At 40.2% G+C, this 21,542-nt stretch overlaps 1 protein-coding gene across 6 annotated transcripts in view; it reads left to right on the top strand.

Annotated features, from left to right (window-relative positions):
• The first annotated feature begins 15,006 nt into the window (after positions 1–15,006).
• CDK8 (cyclin dependent kinase 8) overlaps positions 15,007–21,542 on the top strand; it is a 124,761-nt gene continuing 118,225 nt past the window's right edge. For 3 of the 6 annotated variants that reach the window (XM_081127165.1, XM_081127164.1, XM_081127163.1), the window contains exon 1: positions 15,276–15,833. In XM_081127165.1, the coding sequence (XP_080983291.1) occupies positions 15,706–15,833 (128 nt within the window). In that variant the 5' untranslated portion in view covers positions 15,276–15,705. Of the gene's footprint in view, positions 15,834–21,542 lie in introns of all 6 variants that reach the window. The other 3 variants (XM_081127166.1, XM_081127167.1, XM_081127168.1) reach the window with 3 other exon arrangements.

Genomic DNA, 21,542 nt, shown 5'->3' with positions numbered 1-21,542 from the left:
TCATATCTCATTTTCAAGGATTTTTAAAATGATACCTCTGAAATGACTCCCTCACCCCACCCTCCAGCCAAATCTCCACACATAAAACTAGGAAGATGTCCCGTTAGGAGCTACCATAGCTCACTCTGTATAACTCCATTTTAGCACATTCACTTACCTAAATACTTACTGAGTGCTCCTAATCTATTAGGTGCTAGTAATAGCAGCAGAGAATAAGACAATAAAGGTCCTTGCTCTCCTTTTCAATGGAAACAGGCAGCCACTGAGAAAGTACTTACAATGATTTTCTGTTAATTTATAAGTCTCCCCATTCAAGAGTCTAAACTCCTTAAGTTTGAACAAATGGTTTTATTCATACTTATAGTCCCCAGAACTTAGCACAACACCTGGCACAATATTCTCCTCAGCCTACTGCATGGATGAGCAGAGAAAAATGCAAACTTTTTGCAAACAAGATTAGTGTATGTTAGTGCGATCACCTCAGAAATTGTGAGTACAAGTCAAAAAACACACATATAATGTAACCAAAACACAAGCAGAAATGCATTTTAAAGTGTGTAATATTCCATCAAGTGCAAAATACATTTTAAATATTAAACTGAAAAAAACATGTATATATTCTAAGAGTAAAAAAAATGCAAAATCCAGTCAAGAAGTGATTTACCTGATGAGAAGCTGCAGATTTTTGTGAGTAGATGGGCAATATATGTAACTTAAATCCAACACCTTGCTTCAGTTTTTGTAGCCCAAGAAAAAGTGACTAGGAGACTAGATATGATAATTGGGACAGAGAGATGAATCATTCTGGATATCTGTATTTCCAGGTCTCAGGACCTGCCAAAATCTCTGCTCTAATTAATCTCTATTTACTGGAATGGTACCTGGCCTTTTTAGTGTGTGTGCATCTTTTAACTCCAGGATATTTTACAATTAAGAATTTTAAAATGTGGTATTTTGTTACGACAGCCCTAGCAAACTAACACACTCCCTATAGCAATAGTTTAGAGTTTTACTCTACCAGAAATTCCTCCAGATAGAAGTGTGAGCCCAGGGAAATGGAGGACTCAGCCTTCTAAACCTGTGTTCTAGAGATGTCCATCATTTCCTTTCGGAGAACTTGCCCGCTGCTCAGAAGGAGCAGCTCTAACCGTGTGACCCCACCTCTCTGGCCACAGCTATTTAAAACAAGATGCATGCTCCAGATTTCCTGGCAATTTGGAATTATGTCATGGAGACGTTGTCGGTTAACTGTGAGTAAAAGAACTGAAGGGTCATATAGACTAAAAGGCTAAGACCTCTCAGATGGAGGCTATAAGGCAAGTAGATAAGTAATTAAAAAAAGAAACAAAGAGCCTTCTGTTTCCCAAGGGCTCAGCTATTTTGCCAACAAATAGGTTTGTGAGATTCTCTTATGTCTTTACATCATTCTCTCTTTTTAATTGGGCTCTTTTGCTGGGGTTCTTGCAGTTCAAGAATCGTCCTTTGATCAGCCACAGTTCAAGGCAGTATACAAAAATCACTCTACCTTTTCAGATCAGAAAGGTAATTGGGCACCTACAAAATCTGTGTAATGGGTAAAGGAATGGGCTAAAGTTGAGCCTCAGACTGACTCCCACATTCATATGGGACCAATTTGAGAAGAGAAGCACCACCTCTGATGTTGTGGGTAGAAATATGGCCTCTGCTTTGGTTCAGTTTCCCACATTTTGATGAATACATTTAACTGGAAGAATATAATTTGCATCCACAACTGTGATTGCAAGGAAGTCTGGGTAACATCACTTTTAGTTTTCCAGACTTTATACAAGATGACACACTAGAAGAAGAGGAGAATGGAGCTTGAGCAAAAAAATCCAAAATACCCAACACTATTCTCATCAATCTCACCTATCCAATTAGGCAAAGACTGTATTGGGTCAAGTTCTCCAGAAATAGAGCCTGAGGCAAGGATTCTTGATTTATTAGGGGAGTGCTCTCAGGAGAAAGGGAGTGAAGGAAGCAGAACTGGCTAGGAAGACAAAGAAACAAGAATGAGCCTCAGCTGATCCCACATAATTCACCAGCAAATGTTAACCAAAAAGGAAGTTTTTTGTACCCCTATGCCATTGGACAAGATCTTCAGGGCCAGGAAAGCAGCAGAGCCTCATTAGTGAGATGGCTCCTGTTTTGGCCAAGGACAATTCTCTAGAGAAGGTGGCATCTGGAATTGTTATTTAACACTCACAGCAGCTGGAGTAGAGATGTGCTAGCTTAGAAAGTGGGTTTGGGCAGGCCACCAACAGAATTCACTATGGTTCACCCTTTTCTTAGACCATTTACTTTTCACATTAAGTTACTCCATCCAAGCACAGTTTCTCCAGAATTTGTATTAGTCAAAACTTCTGGGAAATTTCATAAGAGGAGGGTAATGGGACGAATTACAGTCCCCACTGCTACAGCTGGTCCCAAGGTGGTAACTGATATTCATTATCTCCCTCCTCCACCACACTTTCTGGATTCCCCTCTACTTGAGCTATCACTTCTGCTGCTGTAGGTGGCTTGACTGATGGATTGACCCAGGCCGTCATCACGGAGGGGTTTGAGGCCCTGATGATCACATTCTTACCAGGCTGTAGTTGCTGTATTTGCCAGTTTATAGTTCCAGTGAGGCGTGGAAATACTGAGAAACGCCTACGGTGAGCTCCTGAGTGCCAAGCATATTCCTCTTCGCTGCCTTTATATTGCAGCCCCACCTCCTTCTGATAATTTGCTATTTTACTAGAAGAGACATCAGAACAGGGACGGCAAGTCCATATGAAGGTCAATGTCGGTGGAAAAGGCAGCAAATACTGATGCCATGTTCCAGACACTACACCAACTGTTCTCCGAGCAGCCTGAGGGCGCAGCACCCAGTAGGAGCTCAGTAAATATTGTCATATGGAGAACAGAGCGGGGATGGAGCAGAAGGCAGGTAAGAGGAAATGACTTCCATGTGAAAAGTCTTTTAAATACGAAAGATGTTACATCTGGAAGGGACTGCAAAAACCAGCTGGACTGGGGAGAACAGGAGACAAGAACATCAAACTGGAAGTACCAGAAACTAACTTCAGCACGCACTGTTTATACTTAGAATGTGTGTTCCAGGGAGAGAGCACGCATGGGGGTTCCCGGGCTAGTCCCAAAATACACATTTAAGCCACAGTGGATCTCAATTCTGAATCATCCACATTGGGGTTTGACTTCCTGGGATCACATGTAAAGAAAGTATTGTGGGCAGAAATGAGGAGGAGGGAGGGGAACAGAAAAAGGAGCATTTTCTGACAGTCACTTAGAAACAGAGTTTCTAATCTACAAATTGATTGTGTTTGAAAGTTTGTAAATTGCTTATCAGAACTCATTTCATGAAAAAAAGTTTATGTGTTGGTTTAGTTTCTAACTAGCCCACAGAGCTTAAGTGGTAATTTGGTTGAAATCAATTTATTTTTATTTTATTTGATCCCTACTGTTTTTGCCCTGTAGGTTTATCCTTTTACTTTTTTCAGTTTCTTCTTTTGCTATCTGTGTGGCCTTGAGCAAATTACTTAATCTGTATGTGCTTCAGTTTCCTAACCTGTAAAATAAGGATATAAGTGCAGTACCTACCTAATTCTGAGAATTAAATGAGTTAATACCTTGCACATAGAAAATATTCAATAAATAATATTGATTATTGTTATTCCTATTGCCACATTATTATTATGTGTCTTAGGTTGGCTCTTCCCCATCCCCTCAAAGTAAGAGCCTTAGACGAGGAGTCATGTGAAAATGATTTATTTAGGAAGTGCTCCCAGGAAAAACCAGTAAAGGAGTGGGAGGAAAGGGAAAAAGCCCAAGTAAGGGTACAATATCCAATTTGACCTAAATTCAGAGGGGACATAGGAGACAGTGTGGGTCACCCCAGTGCTGTCCCAATCAGAGGCCATAAGAGCAGGAGAATTGATACTTGTACCCACAGTCATTAAGTTAAGTTGAGGGTGGCTTAATTCCCAGGTAGTACTTCAGCTTTGTATGTGAAAGGGGGTTCTGGTAGCCTAAGGGTGGTAGTCCCACAAACAGGTAAAGAAATCTGAAGGGGTAGGGGTCGGTGCACTGACTGGGCATCTGCTCGCTACATCATCATCATCATCATCATCACCACCACCATCACCATCTCCCATAAAACACACAATAATACATAGTGCGAAAAGCACTGTGTTAGGTTCTGAGGCTAAAAAGAGCTATAAAAAATAACATTGAATATAAACTGTAACTGGAAAAAAATAAAAAAATTTTCAAAAGAATAAACCAGTCACAGTGCAATTCACCAAAGAGGGAGTACAGGACAACACTGGGTGAACTTAACGGACTGGTCAAATTTTTCAGAAGACTAGCTTAGGGAAATTAACTTTTCCAAATAAAAATTAAAAAACGTAAAAAATTTTTTAAAACAGTCCCTGTCCTACACCTTAGAATCCTGTTGAAGAGACAGGACAAACACACAGAGGTAAAAGAAGTATATGCTAAGTGCCAAATAAATGTAAACAAGGCATTACTACGGGAGTATATCTGCACTGGGTGATCAGGAAAGATCCCAGAAGTACCTGAATTGGATCTCCAAGACTGGGTAGGATTTAGATATGTAAAGAAGAAAGGAAGTGTCGATGGGAAAAGGAGTGGAATGATGAATGTTTTAGGGAGAATCAATAAACTTGCTCTAATGTAGTGGTTCTCTACCTTGAATGCTCATTAGAATCACCAGGGAGCTTTAAAAATCCCAGTGCCCAGCTGTAGCCCAGATCAATTACATCAGAATTGCTGGGGTGAGTCCCAGATATTTCCAATGGACACCGAAGGTTGAGAACCACTGTTTTATTGGATAGGAAGCAGCTTATGAGAAACTGGTTAGGATATTAGACATTCAGAAGAGCTCAGATTGTGGAAAACTTAGCTATGTGGAGCTAGGTATTTCAATTTAATTCTAATGTTTCTATTGCGAGCTGCCTTAAAGTATTTTCATGTCAGGTTAAAGTAAATACAGAGCCTGGAATATTAGATAAAGCAGTTTGAACTTTATGCTGTAGGCAGTGAAAAGCCACACCAGGTCCTTGAAGATTTTTGAGCAGAGGAATGATGTAAATAAAACAACATTTTCAAACTTAAACAGGATGTAGGGTTTCAGAGCAGAAAGGAACTTGACCTTGGCTGGTAGGGGAGAAGGGCTACTAAGGGAGAAAAAAATTCCAGAGGTTCTGGGCATGAAGTTGCATGGAAACAAATAGCCTTGGGTATCAAGTGTCAGGTGGTTGTAGAGGTGACCTCACCATGTTTACGTGCAACAGAAAGAGAGCTGTGTGGCTCACAGGAGATCTATGTTTGTACAGGAACCAGCCAGCAAAGACTTGACTCTCCTGGTGACTGGGCCTGAGCAACAGAGTCCAGCTCACTGGAAGGTATAACATACTAGAACAAGAAGTCAGAGAAATATATTAAGCCTTGAAAAAGTAAACACAAAACTAAACTGTGTTCACATAGATTACCTGCTATACTAGGGTGTAGCAAAACATTTTAAACTGAAAAATAGAAAGTAATATGCTTGTGCAAGAAAAAAGATGTCCAATAAAGGCAAAAAGGACAAAATTATATAGTGCTGTGTATCGATTTAAAGAGGTAGATTTTTAATAGTTATAGACCATGAGAGCAGAATTCATCAACAACTGATGCGAGAGGTTTCCAGTTAGGGGTGACCTTATCAGTCATAGTAATGGAAATCTATTTGCTACAAAAAGGAGAAATCATTTTTAACCTGTTCCTTATATTATTTTTCAGCTGTCTGTTTTACTTAGTATGTACTTGATGGAAAGGTCTTGCTACCATACACAGATATTAAGGAAGCAAGAAATGAGGACAGGTATTTATTTTTCAAATTTTCTCACAAAAAATTTAAGTTGAAAAAATTCGAGCTAGTGTTATGATATGAAAGAGGAAATCCTGTTCTCCTTTTCTTCCTTACCAGCTTAAATGTCATGGTCTGTCATTTTCACTACTCTGCTGCCAATAATCCTGGCCTCCCCCACCCCCCAACCCCTTGCCTCATCTGATTGTGATCATACCCACCCGGTGAGGCCCTAACCTTGGATGAATCCAACATCTGTCTTTGCCTTGGCCTCCACCTGGGCTGATGAGTGCTGGTGATGAAAATCTCACAATAGGGCAGATGAATATTGATATGAATGCATGGGCACACCTGCAAATGGGCCCTTTACATTGGCTACAAGTCCTACCATGATATCCTGCCAGCTCTCATTTCCATTTGGCCCAGAGATCGTTAGAAACTGCAGTCTTTTTAGATATGCAGTCATTGCTTTTTACCTTCCACCTCATCTTCTCATCACAGCGGGTGAACTTTTCTTTTACCTTCTAGAGAAAACCAAAGCCATCTGAAAAGGCGCTGCTTCAACTTTCACCAAATCTACAGATTCATATGTGTCTATACTTAGGTAGATTAAAACACACGACCAGAATATTTCAGACTTCCTACTATCTAGAGGTGGAGTCTGCTTGCCCACTCTTTCAATCTGGGCTGCTGCTCTTGTGTCTTGCTTTAACCAACAGAAAGTGGTGGAAGTGATATTGTGTAAGTTGAGTCCAGGCCCCAGGAGACCTTAAGTTTTACCTTTACCCCCTTAGAGCACACCCCCATGGTGTAAGTTTGAGCTTGACTGCTGAATGGGAAAGACCATGTAGAGAGGCCCAGGAAAGAGCCAGGACCAAGGCTATGGAAATAGAAATAAGGTCATGTTAGACCCTCCAGCTCCAGTCTAGCATCTGCCTGCAGCCGCATGAGTAACTTCAGGTGAGACCAGCAGAGCCCCTCAGTTAAGCCCAGCCAGCCTATGGAATTGTGAGAGATAATAAATCCTTGTTTTATTCCTGCATTTTTGAGCAGACTGTGTGGCAGCAACAGATATTTATGGCGATTCTTAGCCTTTTCTCCTTCCCACCTGTTAACCACAGAAGAGATGTTCAAGCACAGGCTTTCCACCTCTGCTCCGGCCATTCTCTCTTGCTATTTTGGAGGTACACAACTACATGTTACCCTTAATATCTCCCTTGCAACTGGTTCCATCTAATCAGCAATGAAATATCTCCAGTCTCTTCTGAATAATAAAGTTTCCTTCAATCCCATGTTCACTTCCAGCGAAAGCCCTGATACCATAAGCCCTACCCTTCATTTCTCCTTCACAGCTAACATCATGAATGCGGATAATAGCTGACATGTACAGAACACTTACCACATGCTAGGCACAATTCTAAAAACTTTACATATACCTCTATTATTAATGCCCTTAACCATCACTACAGCCCTATGAGATAGTTACTCCTTCTATTCCGATTTTACAGGGGAGGAAAAGGAGGCACAGGAAAGTAGAGCAGCTTGCCCCATTGCAGGCACAGGAGCCAGGCTGCAGGGCTACAGAGTCAGCTCTCTTAACCTTCTGTGTAAATGAATCTAATACTCATTGTTCCATTTCCTGAACTCACACTTACCCTTCAATCTAATGCAGACTGGTTTCAACCCCCACCTCATCACCAAAACTCCTTTTAGTGTCAAAAATGACCTGTATGTTGATGAATCACGTGTTCTCAATGGAGTGATATCACCCACAAGGGGTGAAAAATTGGTTCTGAAGGGGCTAAAAAATTCTTAGGTATTACAGTGGCTTGTGGCACCCCCCCAAAATGCCACAGGACATAAACAAATATCCGGTAGATCTGGGGTATTAACATTTCATAGGAGTGGACAACTAGGATCGAAAGGTCTAAAAATGATCCCTGGTTGCAGGGAGGGTAATAGTTTTGAAAGAGGTCAAGAAACACTGTGATAAATTAAACACTGTAATCTTTATGACCTTTCTTTTGAGCTCTAGACTCCCATATCCACATGCCTACTAGTTATGCTCACTTAGATATCTGAGACATCTCATGTTTGGCATGTCCAAAATGGACCTCTTACTTTTTTCTCCTAAACTTGGTCCTCTCAAAGTCTTCCCCATCTCAATAAGTGGCAACATCTTCAGGAGTCCTCTTGACTCCTAACTTTTCTTCACTTCTCATCCAACTATCAGCAAGACCAAATGTATGTATGTATGTATGTATGTATGTGTATCTATTATCTATCTATTATCTATCTATCTATCTATCTATCTATCTATCTATCTATCTATCTATCTATCATCTCTCTATCTCTCTATCATCTATCATCATCATCTATCTATCTATCTATCTATCATCATCTATCTATCTAGCTATCTATCATCTATCATCTCTCTATCTATCATCTATCTATCATCATCATCTATCTATCTATCATCTATCTATCTATCTATCTATCTATCTATCTATCTATCTATCTATCATCTATTTATCTATCATCATCTATTCTCAATCTTGCCTCATAGAATCCATTCTTTTTTTAATCTTCACCTGAGGATATTTTTTCCATTGCTTTTTAAAGAGAGTGGAAGGGAGAGAGAGAGAAACATTGATGTGAAAAAGACACATCAATTGGTTGCCTCTCACACGTGCCCCGACTGGGCCCGAGGATCAAGTCTGCTACTGAGGTACGTGCCCTTGGCCGGAATCAAACCTGGGACCCTTCAGTCTGTGGGCCAACACTCTAACCACTGAGCCAAACCAGCTAGGGCTGCATACAATCCATTCTTAACACTGCAGCCAGGATATTCTTTTTAAAGCATAAATCATATCTGGTCACTCCCCTCCTCACAACTTTTCAGTAGCATTTTATTGTCCTAAAAATGAAATCCAAGCCTCTTACTATGGTCTAAAAGGGCCCATATAATCTTCTCCTGTCTACCTCCTTGTCTTCATGACACTCAACTTCCTCTCTTACTCAGGACATTCCTATCACACAAGCCTTCTTTCTGCTCCTTGGTTCCCAGCTTAAGGCCTTTGCACTTATAGTCCATCTGACCCACCTGGACTACTCTGTTCCCCAACCTTAGCAGGTTTTGCTCCTCATCATTCAGGTCTCAATTTAAGCATCATCACCTCAGAGAGTCCTTGGCCACCCACCCAACCTAAAGCAATCCCTTCCCTGTCCCACTTTCCATCACACTGCCTTGTTTTCTCTCCTTCACAGTACTTGCACTTCTCCTGAGAGCTCCCTACCCCTATCTTTCTCATCCCTCCGAATGAAGTTGCTCTCTCCTCTCACCCTGCTTCTGTGACCACACTGCGCTGGTCCAGGATGGGACTCTGACCTAGCTGGACCAGAGCCCTTCTTGACATTTTTAGAGCTAGAATTGAGAAACAGAGTTAGTTCTCCTTTAATGACCAGGCATGGTTTGATTTCATGTTCAGCAACTGCTAGTGGCCATGTTTCCAGTCATGTGGAGGAAATGAGTCTATAAGAACAAATGATGCTCACATGATGAAAGGGAAAAGAAATAGTTATTTTTAGAAGCCTTTTTGGTTCTGGTTGTTTCTAATGTCTAAATTATATTCTGGATGCTTATAGAGTTAGTTGAGAAATTTTTTGCATCAATATTTTCTTTGAAAAATTTAAAAGGCTAGAGTGTTGATTGATCTAAATTGTTCTTTCGTGTGTCTAATGCTGCACTCAGATGTAGATGCTTAATATGTGCTTTTGATGATAAAGATAATGAACATTCCACCTTAGAATGGGAAGGTAGGTACTTCTCATTTAAAGCACACTTTGATACTGAGAACACTGAGTTAAAAGTTGTAGAGACAAATGTGGTCAACTCTGAGAGGACCCGCTTGGGCTTTTGCATTACTATATCAGGAAGCACTAAATTCTTCTGCATGCTACAAAAAGTACACATTCAGAGGCAAGATGTTAAATGTTTAAAAATGACTGCCTCCTCCTTTATTATTATTAAGGTCCATTTCAACCTTTATAGAAATTAACTTGGTTAAACACATTCTAATTAAATATAATTATGCAAACTATGTATTGGGCACTGTAGGAGACACAGAGTTGAATAAGTCAGAGACCCAGTTATTAAGGCTTTTATTAAAGGATAGGTTTTTTTTAAGTGCATAAAATAAATGACTAAAATACAAGGTAATGGGATGTTTTTATGTAAGTTACAAATGAAGTACAATGGTGCCAGGGATAGAGTAGGAGTTCATGGTAAAGAAAGGTTATATTCGGTTTTAAGAACCAGGAAAGGCTTCATGGCTAAGTTAGGCACTTAGAGGATAGGTAGGAATGCAAAGGTCAGACATGGTATGAGGAAGCATCCAGCTCTTAAGAACAGGGTAGACAGAGGCATATTTGGCTATGAATGTGAAGGACAATGAGCAGCTAATGAAGACCTGAACTTGTGGGGTTGTCACAAAACAACAGAATGTCTGTCTACTGGCATTGCTATTTGCAGAAATTGCCCAGCATGGCATGTTCAGCTTCAGAAATTTTCAGTTTGACATGACAGTAGACTACCCTCTTAGTCTGACAAGGTAGCAGCTGAAATGTGGGGCTGGTGTTTTGGGAGCACATTAAGACTGGAGATGTTAAATTTAGAACGTAACTAAAACCACATTTTACAAAAAGACGCATGAAAACTGTGTGTGCATTGTTTGGAACATGGACCAATGAAGGTCATAGACTCTATAATGTCACTGGTGGTCATCATGGAGCAAAGAGATATGTGATATCAGTATGATCTGAGGTTGAAAATCAAACTGAAATGAAATGTTCATGTCCCTGATATGTTCAATTCATTCAAATACCAAGTCTCAACCTTCATCCTTTGATCTATGGGAAGTCCATTCTAAAAACAGGTTACATTCCTCAAGTTTTTGGAATACTAACATGTTTCATGAGTCTTTCCTAGCTCATTGTTTTAGCTCCACAGGCCACTTCTTACCTTTCATGATTGAATCTCTAGGGCTGCTGCTCTTTCCTTTCCCCACAGAAGCATGGATACAGCCTCCACAGATTAGACTCAGTTGATAGCTTGGGGACAACAGAAGGACATTACCAAATAGAAAAGAAAAACCTAAAACTGGATATTAGGTATTACTGCTCCTAACACATTAGCTAATCTCCCCTGTAAGTCGCCCTAGTGACTATCTCTTCCTTAGCTCCCCATCCTGTGCTGTGTTAAGGGGCCAGCTTAACTTATAATACCATATTTCCCCAACCTGGAGGCCAGATCCCTAACTTTCACCCTAACTTCAGAAAGGAAAGCAGGCTTTTCTCTTTCCTGATCCAAGGCTGGCTCCTTTTCCTGCCCCAGGATTACTGACAGTAAGAACACTGCTAGTTAGTTTGACTATAAGAATCATTTCACTATGTATATGTATATCAAAACATCATGTTGTAAAATTAACATTCAGAAATTGATGGCATTTTTATATACCAATAATTAACTCTCAGAAAGAAAAACTAAAATAACAATCCCATTTATCACTGCAACAAAAAATAAGGTACCTAGGAATAAACTTAACAGAGGAGGTAAAAGACTGTATTTAGAAAACTATAGGACATTGAAAAAAGAAACAGAGGAAGATACAAACAAGTGGAATGAATTGGAAGAATTAACATCATTAAAATGTCACAATCCCTATTAAAATACCAATGGCATATTTCACAGATCTAGAACAAATATTCCAAGTTTATGTGGAATCAAAATAGACCACAAATAGCCTCAGTAATCTTGAGAAAGAACGAAGTTGGAGGGATATCAAACTATATTACAAATCCATTGTAACCAAAACAGCCTGCTACTGGCATAAGAGCAGGCATATAGATCAATGGAACAGAACAGAGAACCCAGAAATCAACCCACACCATTATGGTCAATTAATATTTGACAAAGGAAGCAAAAGCATAAAATGGAGTAAAGACAATCTCTTCAATAAATGTTGTTAGGAAAATTGGACAGGTACATGCAGAAGAAAAAAAAAAAAGATACTAGACCACCAAGTTACACCATATACAAGAATAAACTCAAAATGGAAAAAGACTTAAATGTAAGTCATGAAACCATAAAAATCCTAGAAGAAAACATAGGCAATAAAATCTCAGACATATTATGCAGCAGTATTTTCCCTGATACATCTCCTACGGCAAGGGAAACAAACAAAAGTAAACAAATGGGACTACATCAAACTAAAAAAACTTCTGCACAGCAAAAGAAACCATCAACAAAAAGGGAACCCACTGTATGGGAGAACATATTTGCCGATACATCTGATAAGGGATTAATTTCCAAAATATATAAAGAACTTACACAACTCAGCACCAATAAGACAAACAATCCAATTAAAAAATGGGCAAAGGACCTGAATAGACACTTCTCCGAAGAGGAGATACAGATGGCCAATAGACACATGAAAAAATGGTCAACATCAGTACTCATTAGAGAGATGCAAATTAAAACTATAATGAGCTATCACCCCACACCTGCCAGAATGGCTACCATCAATAAGTCAACAAACAAGTGCTGGTGAGGATGTGGGGAAAAGGGAGCCCTAGTACACTGCTGGTGGGAATGCAGACTGGTACAGCCACTGTGGAAAACTGGAAAAATTAAAAATGGAACTGACTTTTGACTCAGTGATCCCACTTCTGGGAATATATCCTAAGAATTCTGAAACACCAACCAGAAAGAATACATGTACCCCTATGTTCATAGCAGCATTATTTACAATGCTAAGAGCTGGAAACAGCCCAAGAGCCCATCAGTAGATGAGTGGATAAAAAAGCTGTGGGACATTTACATCACAGAATACTATGCAGCTGTAAAAACAAAGGAAGTCTTACCCTTTGCGACAGCATAGATGGACCTGAAGATTATTATGCTAAGCAAAATAAGCCAGTTAGAAAAAGACAAATATCATATGATTCACTTATATGTGGAATATAATGAACAAAATAAACTGATGAACAAAATAGATCCAGAGACATGGATACATGGAACTGAATGACATATCTCAGAGGGAAGAGGGAAGGGGGATGGAGGGTGGTAAGAGATTAACAAAAGAAGTTATATGCATCATGGACACAGACAATAAAGTGGTAAAGGCCTGGGGTGGGTCGGGGCTGGGTGGAAGGGGGCAAAAAGGTGGTGGTGGATGGGGGATATCTGTAATACTGTCAATAGAATAGAGAAATAAATAAATAAATAAATAAATAAATAAATAAATAACCAAAAAAGAGCCATTATGTTGTATGTCTTAAATCTATACAATTTTTATTTTTAAAAAACTCAGTTTCTTCACAGAGAATTCTCACCTTCATCCACAGAGTGGATTAAGTCAAAACAGTAGTCAAAAGTACATTAAAAGAAGTCTAGGACCTTCAGGGTTTGGGAATATCACATGCAGGTGGTGCAGAAGATGCGTGATGGGGTAGGGGCACACAGTGCAGAGCCAAGCCCAGTTCCATGCATCTTCACAACTTTTCCTCCAGTGTGGTGGTTTGGCTTCTCAAGATCTATGCATAAATACCTGGACACACAAAAAAACAAAACACATCCCTCAAGGAACACAAAATGTATTTTTCAGAAAGGATCTATTCTAAATCCATATATAGGAAAAAACATTATCCTTAATGCAAAGGGAACACTCCTGCTAGAGGATCACCCAACTTATGTCACTGCACAGAAATATATAACATCTCATTAATGAAAGCTTACCTTTGTTGTGCACTTAGTGTAAGCTAGGGCGTTTTATATCTATCTCCATTTTGCAAAGAAAGGAACTGAGGGTCCAAAGACACATTGCTAATAAATGGCAAAGCAGGATTCACATCTAGGCCCACCTAACCAGTCAGTGTACTTAAAGTACTAGGTAATTTAATGTATTTGGTAAAACAACTTCAGTTAAACCAGTGGTGAACTCACTATTTTCTACAAGGAAATTTATGAGAATTTTTCATAAAATGGCATCATGATCATCATCTGTATATGGATATCTTCAAAGTAAACCCACTAATTCAACAATGTTTCCTGTGTACCACAATCCAGGCATTACAGGTGTTATGGAAGATGCAAATATGACTTCCTATAGGAATTTATAATCTATTGAGAGAGCAAATAAAAGACAAACAATTTGGCGAATACCACAGGAAGGGTGAAAAAAGTGTTATGGGGGTTTAAAAGTGGGAGAGATTATATATGCTTTGGGAAATGGGGAGCTTTATTTCAAACAATAGCAACTGTAAAATAAAAACAAATATAATATTAATGTAAAATCGAATAATAAAAAATAGACATCTACATAAGAGAGTTAAGACAAAATGAGGGATTACTGTTAGATATTGGGACTCTTTCAGCTGGCACCTTCCCTACCTTAAAATGATTGAATTAGTTTCCATGATTTTAGATCCACTGCTGTAATCATGGCTACAAACTTCCGTTCTCATAGGCAGATGTGCAGAAAGCAATACTCAAAATAACGCCCCCTCTGAATAGATGGGGAGCATATGGATGGTTATCTGTCACAAGAGTAACACTGTTTAGTATTGGCGTGGGCACTCGTCATGGGTTCACTTTTACTGATGTTCGTAACGTGTATCAGTATGTTGACATCATTCTGCAGCCCTTGTGAAATGGTGAACGACCAAAATACATCAAGCGATAGTCCAGGAGCTGTTCACAAATACGCAGACTGTTGTCTTTTGACAATGAGAATGCCCTTTGAAATCTGGAGTTCGGAAGTGGCACAAAATGTGATTCTAATACGAACTATCTTCCCTCACACGTGATTTTCTTTGGTTAAGTTTATGGCCCAAAACAGACACTAACGATATCGCTGTAAAAAAAAAATTTTCCCAAGCGATTGAAACTTCTCCCACCTTGGACTACTAATCCCATCATGCAAAGCTCCGCAAATCCCCACCGTGTGGGGTGGAGTCGTGGGAGGGGCGGGCCCAGCGGCGTCCGTGCATTCTGGGGATTGTAGTCTAGGGCTCCGGCCCCAGTCGGGACGGTCCACGTGGTGCGTTTGGCGGCAGCTGTGGTCAGCGGCCACCTCGTGCCCTCCACATGGTCCTCGGGGTGCCAGCTCTGGCGGGGGCAGACAGCCGCCGCGGAGCAGGCTGGAGAGAGGGTCGGAGGTAACCCGAGCCTTCGCGACGGTTTTGCGACAGCCGCGGCCGTGTTCCGAGAGTCCCCTCCCTCCTCCTCTCTCCGAGGAGGTACCGGCTGTTGTGCGGGGCTGCCTTTCTGTTTGAGTGCATGGGAGAGTGAGTGAGTGAATGAGTGAGTGTGAGCGTGCGTGTGAGAGAGGGTGAGGCGTGAGTGCGCGTTTCCGAGAAGGAGAACCCGCCGTGGCCGCCCTGCTGCTCCCCGCAGCGGGAGCAGAACGCGCGATCGGAGAGAGGAGGAGAACCGGCGCCCCGGGAGCCGGCGGGGACAAGGGCAGAGACACCCTCTCCCCACCCCCAGCCCTAGTCCCTCGGCTCTCCTTCGTCCGGGGGACGCTCCCCGTCCCACCCCACACCCCCGCCGGCCTCTGCCCCACTGCCCCCCTGGATGTCCCCGGCGCTCTCGCGGGGCCTCCTCCTGCTCTTGCCGCATCAGTCGGGCTGGTGCTGCGGCCGCCGGGTGTAGAGCGGGCGGGTTCCCGGGGGCTGTGGCTACCGGTGCTTCCCCGGTCCCCACCCGTGTCCCCTGGTCCCCCGACCCCAGTCCCCCGGCCTCGGAGGCTGTGACAATGGACTATGACTTTAAAGTGAAGCTGAGCAGCGAGCGGGAGCGGGTCGAGGACCTGTTTGAATACGAGGGCTGCAAAGTTGGCCGAGGCACTTATGGTCACGTCTACAAAGCCAAGAGGAAAGATGGGTGAGTGTTTGTCTGTGCGGTGTCCGCGCTGGGCGGCGCTCCCGCAGGCCCGGGCAGGTAGCCGCGGGGGGAGCGGGGCGCCGGAGGCCGGGCTCCCACTTCCTCGACACCCGCATCTGCCCTGCCGGCCAGGTTCGGGGAGGAAGTGGTGTACGAGGGATCCGGACCCGCACGAAATCCTTCGTGCTGCCGCCTCTGGCTTCTACTTTGGTAGCTCACAGGGAAAAGCGTCTACTCCGTAGGCTGGATACTTTTCAAGGGTTTCGGTACTACATTTAAAAGAATAAATTCGTTTGATCCGTCAGTTTAAATTTTTTTTTTTGGGGGGGGTGTAGATTTATTATTGTAAACTTATGGGGATTTCCTCACCTACTCTGGAGTGACATCCACCAGGCTGGAAGGGAAGCTGTGATCCTTTTCTATACCAGTTTGTGACTGATTTATGGTCAAATTTGGATTTTATTTGGGGGAAAGAGAGCAGCAGGTAAATCCAGTCTGAAGAGTTCCTCAGAGTGATCATCTGAAACGTAAATGTAGCAGTTGCTGTTTAGATACCATTAGCTGTGAGTTTTACATAGAACAATGGGAGTTTGGTGCAGGGTGGGTGGTGGGGAAAAGGCTGTGACAAATAGGGGTTATCTTCTTGTTCGGGCGAGTCCCCCCAAATTTAGCAGCTGGCAGTGAACTTTAAATAGTCGCTTTGCTTTAGATATTCTTCCCTATTAATAACTCAATTAAGTCTATGACTGGTAATGCTCCCAATTTAGTTTCTTAAACAGGCAAGTGAAGTGTTCATTTTTCCTTTGTCAGTAGATGAATGTCTTGTAATATTGACAAAAGCGAAGGCAATTCTTAGTTCAGGAGAAAATGTATTTAATTAACGCCTTGTTTTCCTCTTGTAAAAACGGGTGTTGTCTCTGTTGCCTTTGGCCTTATAGAAAATTGCTGGAAAGAAAATATCAAAGCTTATTATATAATCTTTAGATTTTATTATAAACAAAGTAGCTTTCCTTGTTAGTTTGGTTAGCTGCTGTTTAACAATGAAAATAATTGCTTTTTTTGCAAGTGAGGTAAGGAGGGTATGTTCAGAACTATATAAGCAGTAAAAAATGAAACCATTCATAGAGCTGAAGTAAGTTACCTGGGGGTGTGGGAGGGAAGCCATATTTATAACTACTTTAGTATTCTGGATATTGGAAAAGGAAGTGTATATTTATTCAACATTTTTTTCTTAGATTTACTGACATGCCGTTCTAAAAAACTTAAAATGTACTCTTAAGAGTAACATAGTAATTCTGATTTTGGAATGTGCATTTCAGGGCTTATATGCAGCAGTAAAGCAGCACAGATAATCTTCAAAAGATAGGGATTTGAAAACTTGAGACTCTCAGTGCTGCATGTATTGAAAAGTACTTTTTAGCGGAATGAATAGTCTGGTGACATTTGAGAAATCAGTGTCTGGAGATAGTGTTGACTGTTTAATTACATTTCTTGTTGAAGTATTACTCTGTAATAACACATATATTAAAAAAGTTATCCTGTTAACTTCCCATACAGTATTTTTCAAAAACCTTAGACCATCTTCCCATCCCCCAATATTATGTAATTTTTTGCATATTCATAAAATCTCCAATCCCATGAGATTAGACATTGTTGTACATTTGACCAGTCTGTCATTTGTTTTATAGAGTTTTGGTGACTTTAAATTATTTTTAATTTCTCTGAGAGAAGCCAGCTCTGTTTTTATAAATTACTGATTTAAGCTAATAAAATCTACAAATTTTATTAACTTTGATTTTATGTTTTACTTAAAACCTGTAATATTGTATATTATCAAGAGGTACTTTAAACCACATTTTATAGTCAGGTTTTAATTTAGGCTAGGAATAATTTTAGAAGCATTATACAGCTTAAGAATAGATGAATGTATACTATATGAACATTTCTTAGTCATTTGTGATAGCTGAAAAGTAGCACTGCATTTTGGAAAAAAAAATAACTTTTTATTTATAATTCTTTGGGGGTGTTTTCCAGCAATCTTTAATGATTTTGTTTATAGGATAAACTTTTTAAAAAATGGATCAGATGTCAAGAGAGTTTTAAAGTTACTTAAAACAGTGTTTGTTTTCTAGAGGCAATACTTTTTGCCTTAGCTTCTTTTTTATAACCTCACTCTGGTAAAGTACTGCATTGTATTTATGAGGTTCTTTTGATCTTATGTCAGTGAAATGTAATTTAGTGCATTTTAGTCCTGGTAAAATAAAATTTGTAGCTGTTTAATCTTTTATAAAAAGATGATGATCAAATAATTTTTCTAGTATTGATTTACTTTCAAATTAAATTATATATCCTGTAACTGAAATTTCAGAGTACTCTCAGAACCCAGACAGTAGCACCTTCAAAAAGAGTCTTAAGATTTACAGTAAAATGAAATGTTTTGTTTAGACAAATTTGACTATTGAAATGAATGAATTTAAATGTTGTATCCTTTCGGTTGTCCAGCGAGCATCATACAACATGAATGATTAGAAAAAAATTTAGAGTAAAGGAGTTAGCTTCTTAAATTATTAAGTGTTAGGAAATACACAGCTTGAAAGGTCATTTCTTTGAGTTAAAGAATTCGTAATCCTATACTGCTAGTATACTGCACTTAGATAAACTTAGCATTTTAGGAATGTGATGCCAGGGGAAATACTTCATTTGAGGCATGATTATGTAAATACGTGGAAAAAGGGCTTTTTATAATTGCGTTAATTTCAGATTCTAATAGTTAAAAACTAAATGCATGTGCTCTGACCAGTTTGGCTCAGCATCGGCCCATGGATTGAAGGGTCCTGGGTTCGATGGTGGCTAAGGGCACATACCTCGGAGGCAGGCTCCATCCCCTGCCCTGGTCTGGGTGGTTGTGGGGGCAACCAATCCATGTGTCTCTCTCACATCTGCCCCCCACCCCTTCCACTCCCTCTGAAAAGCAATGGAAAAAGTATCCTTGGGTGAGGAGTAAGGAAGAATAGTAATAATAAAAAATATATATGCCTAGTAAATCTTGGAAATAATTTGCTCTTACTGTCATCATAAATGAGATAGTGTCCTTTGTGTCTGAACACCAAACGGTTACTGCAGTGAGAAGCAGGGGGATTCATTTTCTCAGTCAATTGTATTTCCTCTGCAGAATTTAGGCAACTAAACTAATTTTGTTCCAAAGAATGGAAAACTGTGAGAAGGCAAAAAACAATTTGTGTTTTTAAATTCTGAACTCTGGATGTTTTTAGAATTTAAAAATCAATTTGGAATAAGAGTTTGATCTCCGAAAAAGAAAAGCAGGAGTTTCGGTCTTTTTCTAATCCTCATCTGAGTACTGTGGTCCCTCGGTTTTCAAATGTGATCTGTTCCGGAAGACCGTTGGAGTTCTGAAACGTTGGAAAACCGAGGGATCCACAGCCGACGACAGCTGAGCCTCGGGATCTTACCCTCAGTGGAAGCCGCGTGGCGTGTTTGATTTCCGAGGCGTGTTCGGAAACCAGAGCATTTACTTCTGGGTTTACGGCATTTGGAAACCGAAATGTTCGTCAACAGAGACGCTCGAAAACTGAGGTACCACTGTATGTGTTTATTGATTTTTAGAGAGAGGAAGGGAGAGAGAAGCATGAATGGGTTGCCTCTTGTACACACCCCAACCAGGGATCTAATCACGACGTAGACATGTGCTGTGATGGGGAATCAAATTCGAAAACTTTTTGGTGTATGAGAGGACGTTCCAACCAACTGAGCCACCTGGCTGGGGCAGAAGGAGTTTTCTTGAATAGGATTCTTAGGCTTCTTTACTTTCCAAAGAACAGATAATATATAATTGTGTGTGTGTGTGTGTGTGTGTGTGTGTGTGTGTGTGTTTTAAATACGTAGAAAACTTTTGTTTGGCACAGTGGTTAGAGCATTGGCCTGTGGACTGAAGGGTCCCAGGTTTGATCTGGGCCAAGGGCAGGTTCCTGGGTTGCAGGCTCGGTACCTGCCGCAGTTGGGGCATGCAGGAGGCATCCAGTCAATGTGTCTCTCTTACTTCCCTGTTTTTCTCTCTCTCTCCCTTCCACTCTCTCTGAAGAGCAACAGAAAAAAAAATGTCCTTGGGTGAGGATTAAAAAAAAAAAAAATTAAGAAAACTTTTGTAGAAAACCGAAAGATTAGTAGGCAGTGATAATGATAATAATAGCTAAGTTACTGTGTAAGCACTAGTCCTGGGCTGAGTCCTGTATGTTCATCCTCTCTTTAATCTTCACAAGTACCACAACAAGTCAGTTTTGTTTTTCCCTAACAGTTTTGCAGGAGAGGAAACAGGCTTAGAAAGGTTAAGCTGATTTGCCCACGGTTACATGACTACTTAAATGTCAGAGCTAGAATTAGAGGAGTCCAAGCAGGTCTAAAGCCCATGCTCTTCACCATTATGCCTCATAAAATTAATATATTAAAATAAATATAAGCATAGACATCGAGATATGGTTTTTAGTGGGTCATTCAGAAAACATGAATGCCTTATCCCAGGACTAGTCTTTTTAGTTACCTGGTAAACTTGTTTTAGTAGATTTCTGAACAGCCTGTTTTTTTCAAGTGCTACAAAAGTATGTATGTAGATATGTGTATGTGTATACGTACAGAGATGTATATGTGTATGTCTATAGATATATACACACGTGTGTGTGTATGACCATACTCTTATAAGGCGTGTTTAGATATGAAAGTTCTTCATCTAGTAAAAAGAACTCTAAATTGGAGAGACTGGAGACCTCAGTTTGAGTTTACACTCTGCCTCTGGTTGCCAGTATGACCTGGGGCAACTCATTTGCTCTTGTAGACCTTGGTTTCCTTACTTATAAAAGTAGGGGGTTTGAGTTGATAATTTTTAGGGTCTTTTCTGGTATTATTTAAGGAAGTAAAAATTATGAATATAAAATGTAATACTTTTGCGTGATTATGTAAAAACTACTAAAACAGAAATTTTTACTTTAGACCATGGTATACTTACATATTTCTTTAGCCTCATGCTTTAATATGGGTTCTCATTAACTCCTAGGAAGAAGTTAGGAAACTCACATAGACTTATCAGCTACTTTACCTAACATGTCTTAAACTACCTTAACATTTCTTCATATCTCTCTCTTAAGATGTTTGGAGTTATGGGCCTAGTGCTTGTTGCCACTTGTGTGAACCATTCGTTTGGTGGCTAGCACAAGGGACTCTTCTGATTCAATCTGCATTGGAACTTTCATTCAGTTTTATTGTAGCTCCTGAACTATGATCAGAACTTGGTTGGAACCCTTTATTTCCCCCAAAGGAATTTAATAGTTTTCCTTTGAATGCTGTTGAACCCTGTATATATAGGTTCAGTTTGATTGGAATATTTCTTTCAATGTCCAGGTGCCAAATACAACATTAATAATCCCCATTACTGGGGATTTTGTATGCCTAATAAGGAGTATTGCTTGTAACCTTTAAAAAGCATGATGAAAAGGGAAAAGCAGAATATTTAACTTGTACTTCTTATCTACTGCTAGTTGAATTTATCTGCCTTAGGTGTCAGTGCATTCAGATCCACTGTTTAGGCCACTTAGAGGTTTCATGCTTAGATCCCATTTTCTTGCAAGACTGGCAAATTAAATTAATTCTTTTGGGATTCGTTTAATTATTACTTTTACTGTTTCTCCCAACATTTGAAGA

This window comes from Miniopterus schreibersii (assembly GCF_964146895.1).
Source record: "Miniopterus schreibersii genome assembly, chromosome: 2".
NCBI lineage: Eukaryota > Metazoa > Chordata > Mammalia > Chiroptera > Miniopteridae > Miniopterus > Miniopterus schreibersii.
Note: the sequence above shows the minus strand (reverse complement) of the source record. Positions and strands in the feature narration are given on the sequence as shown.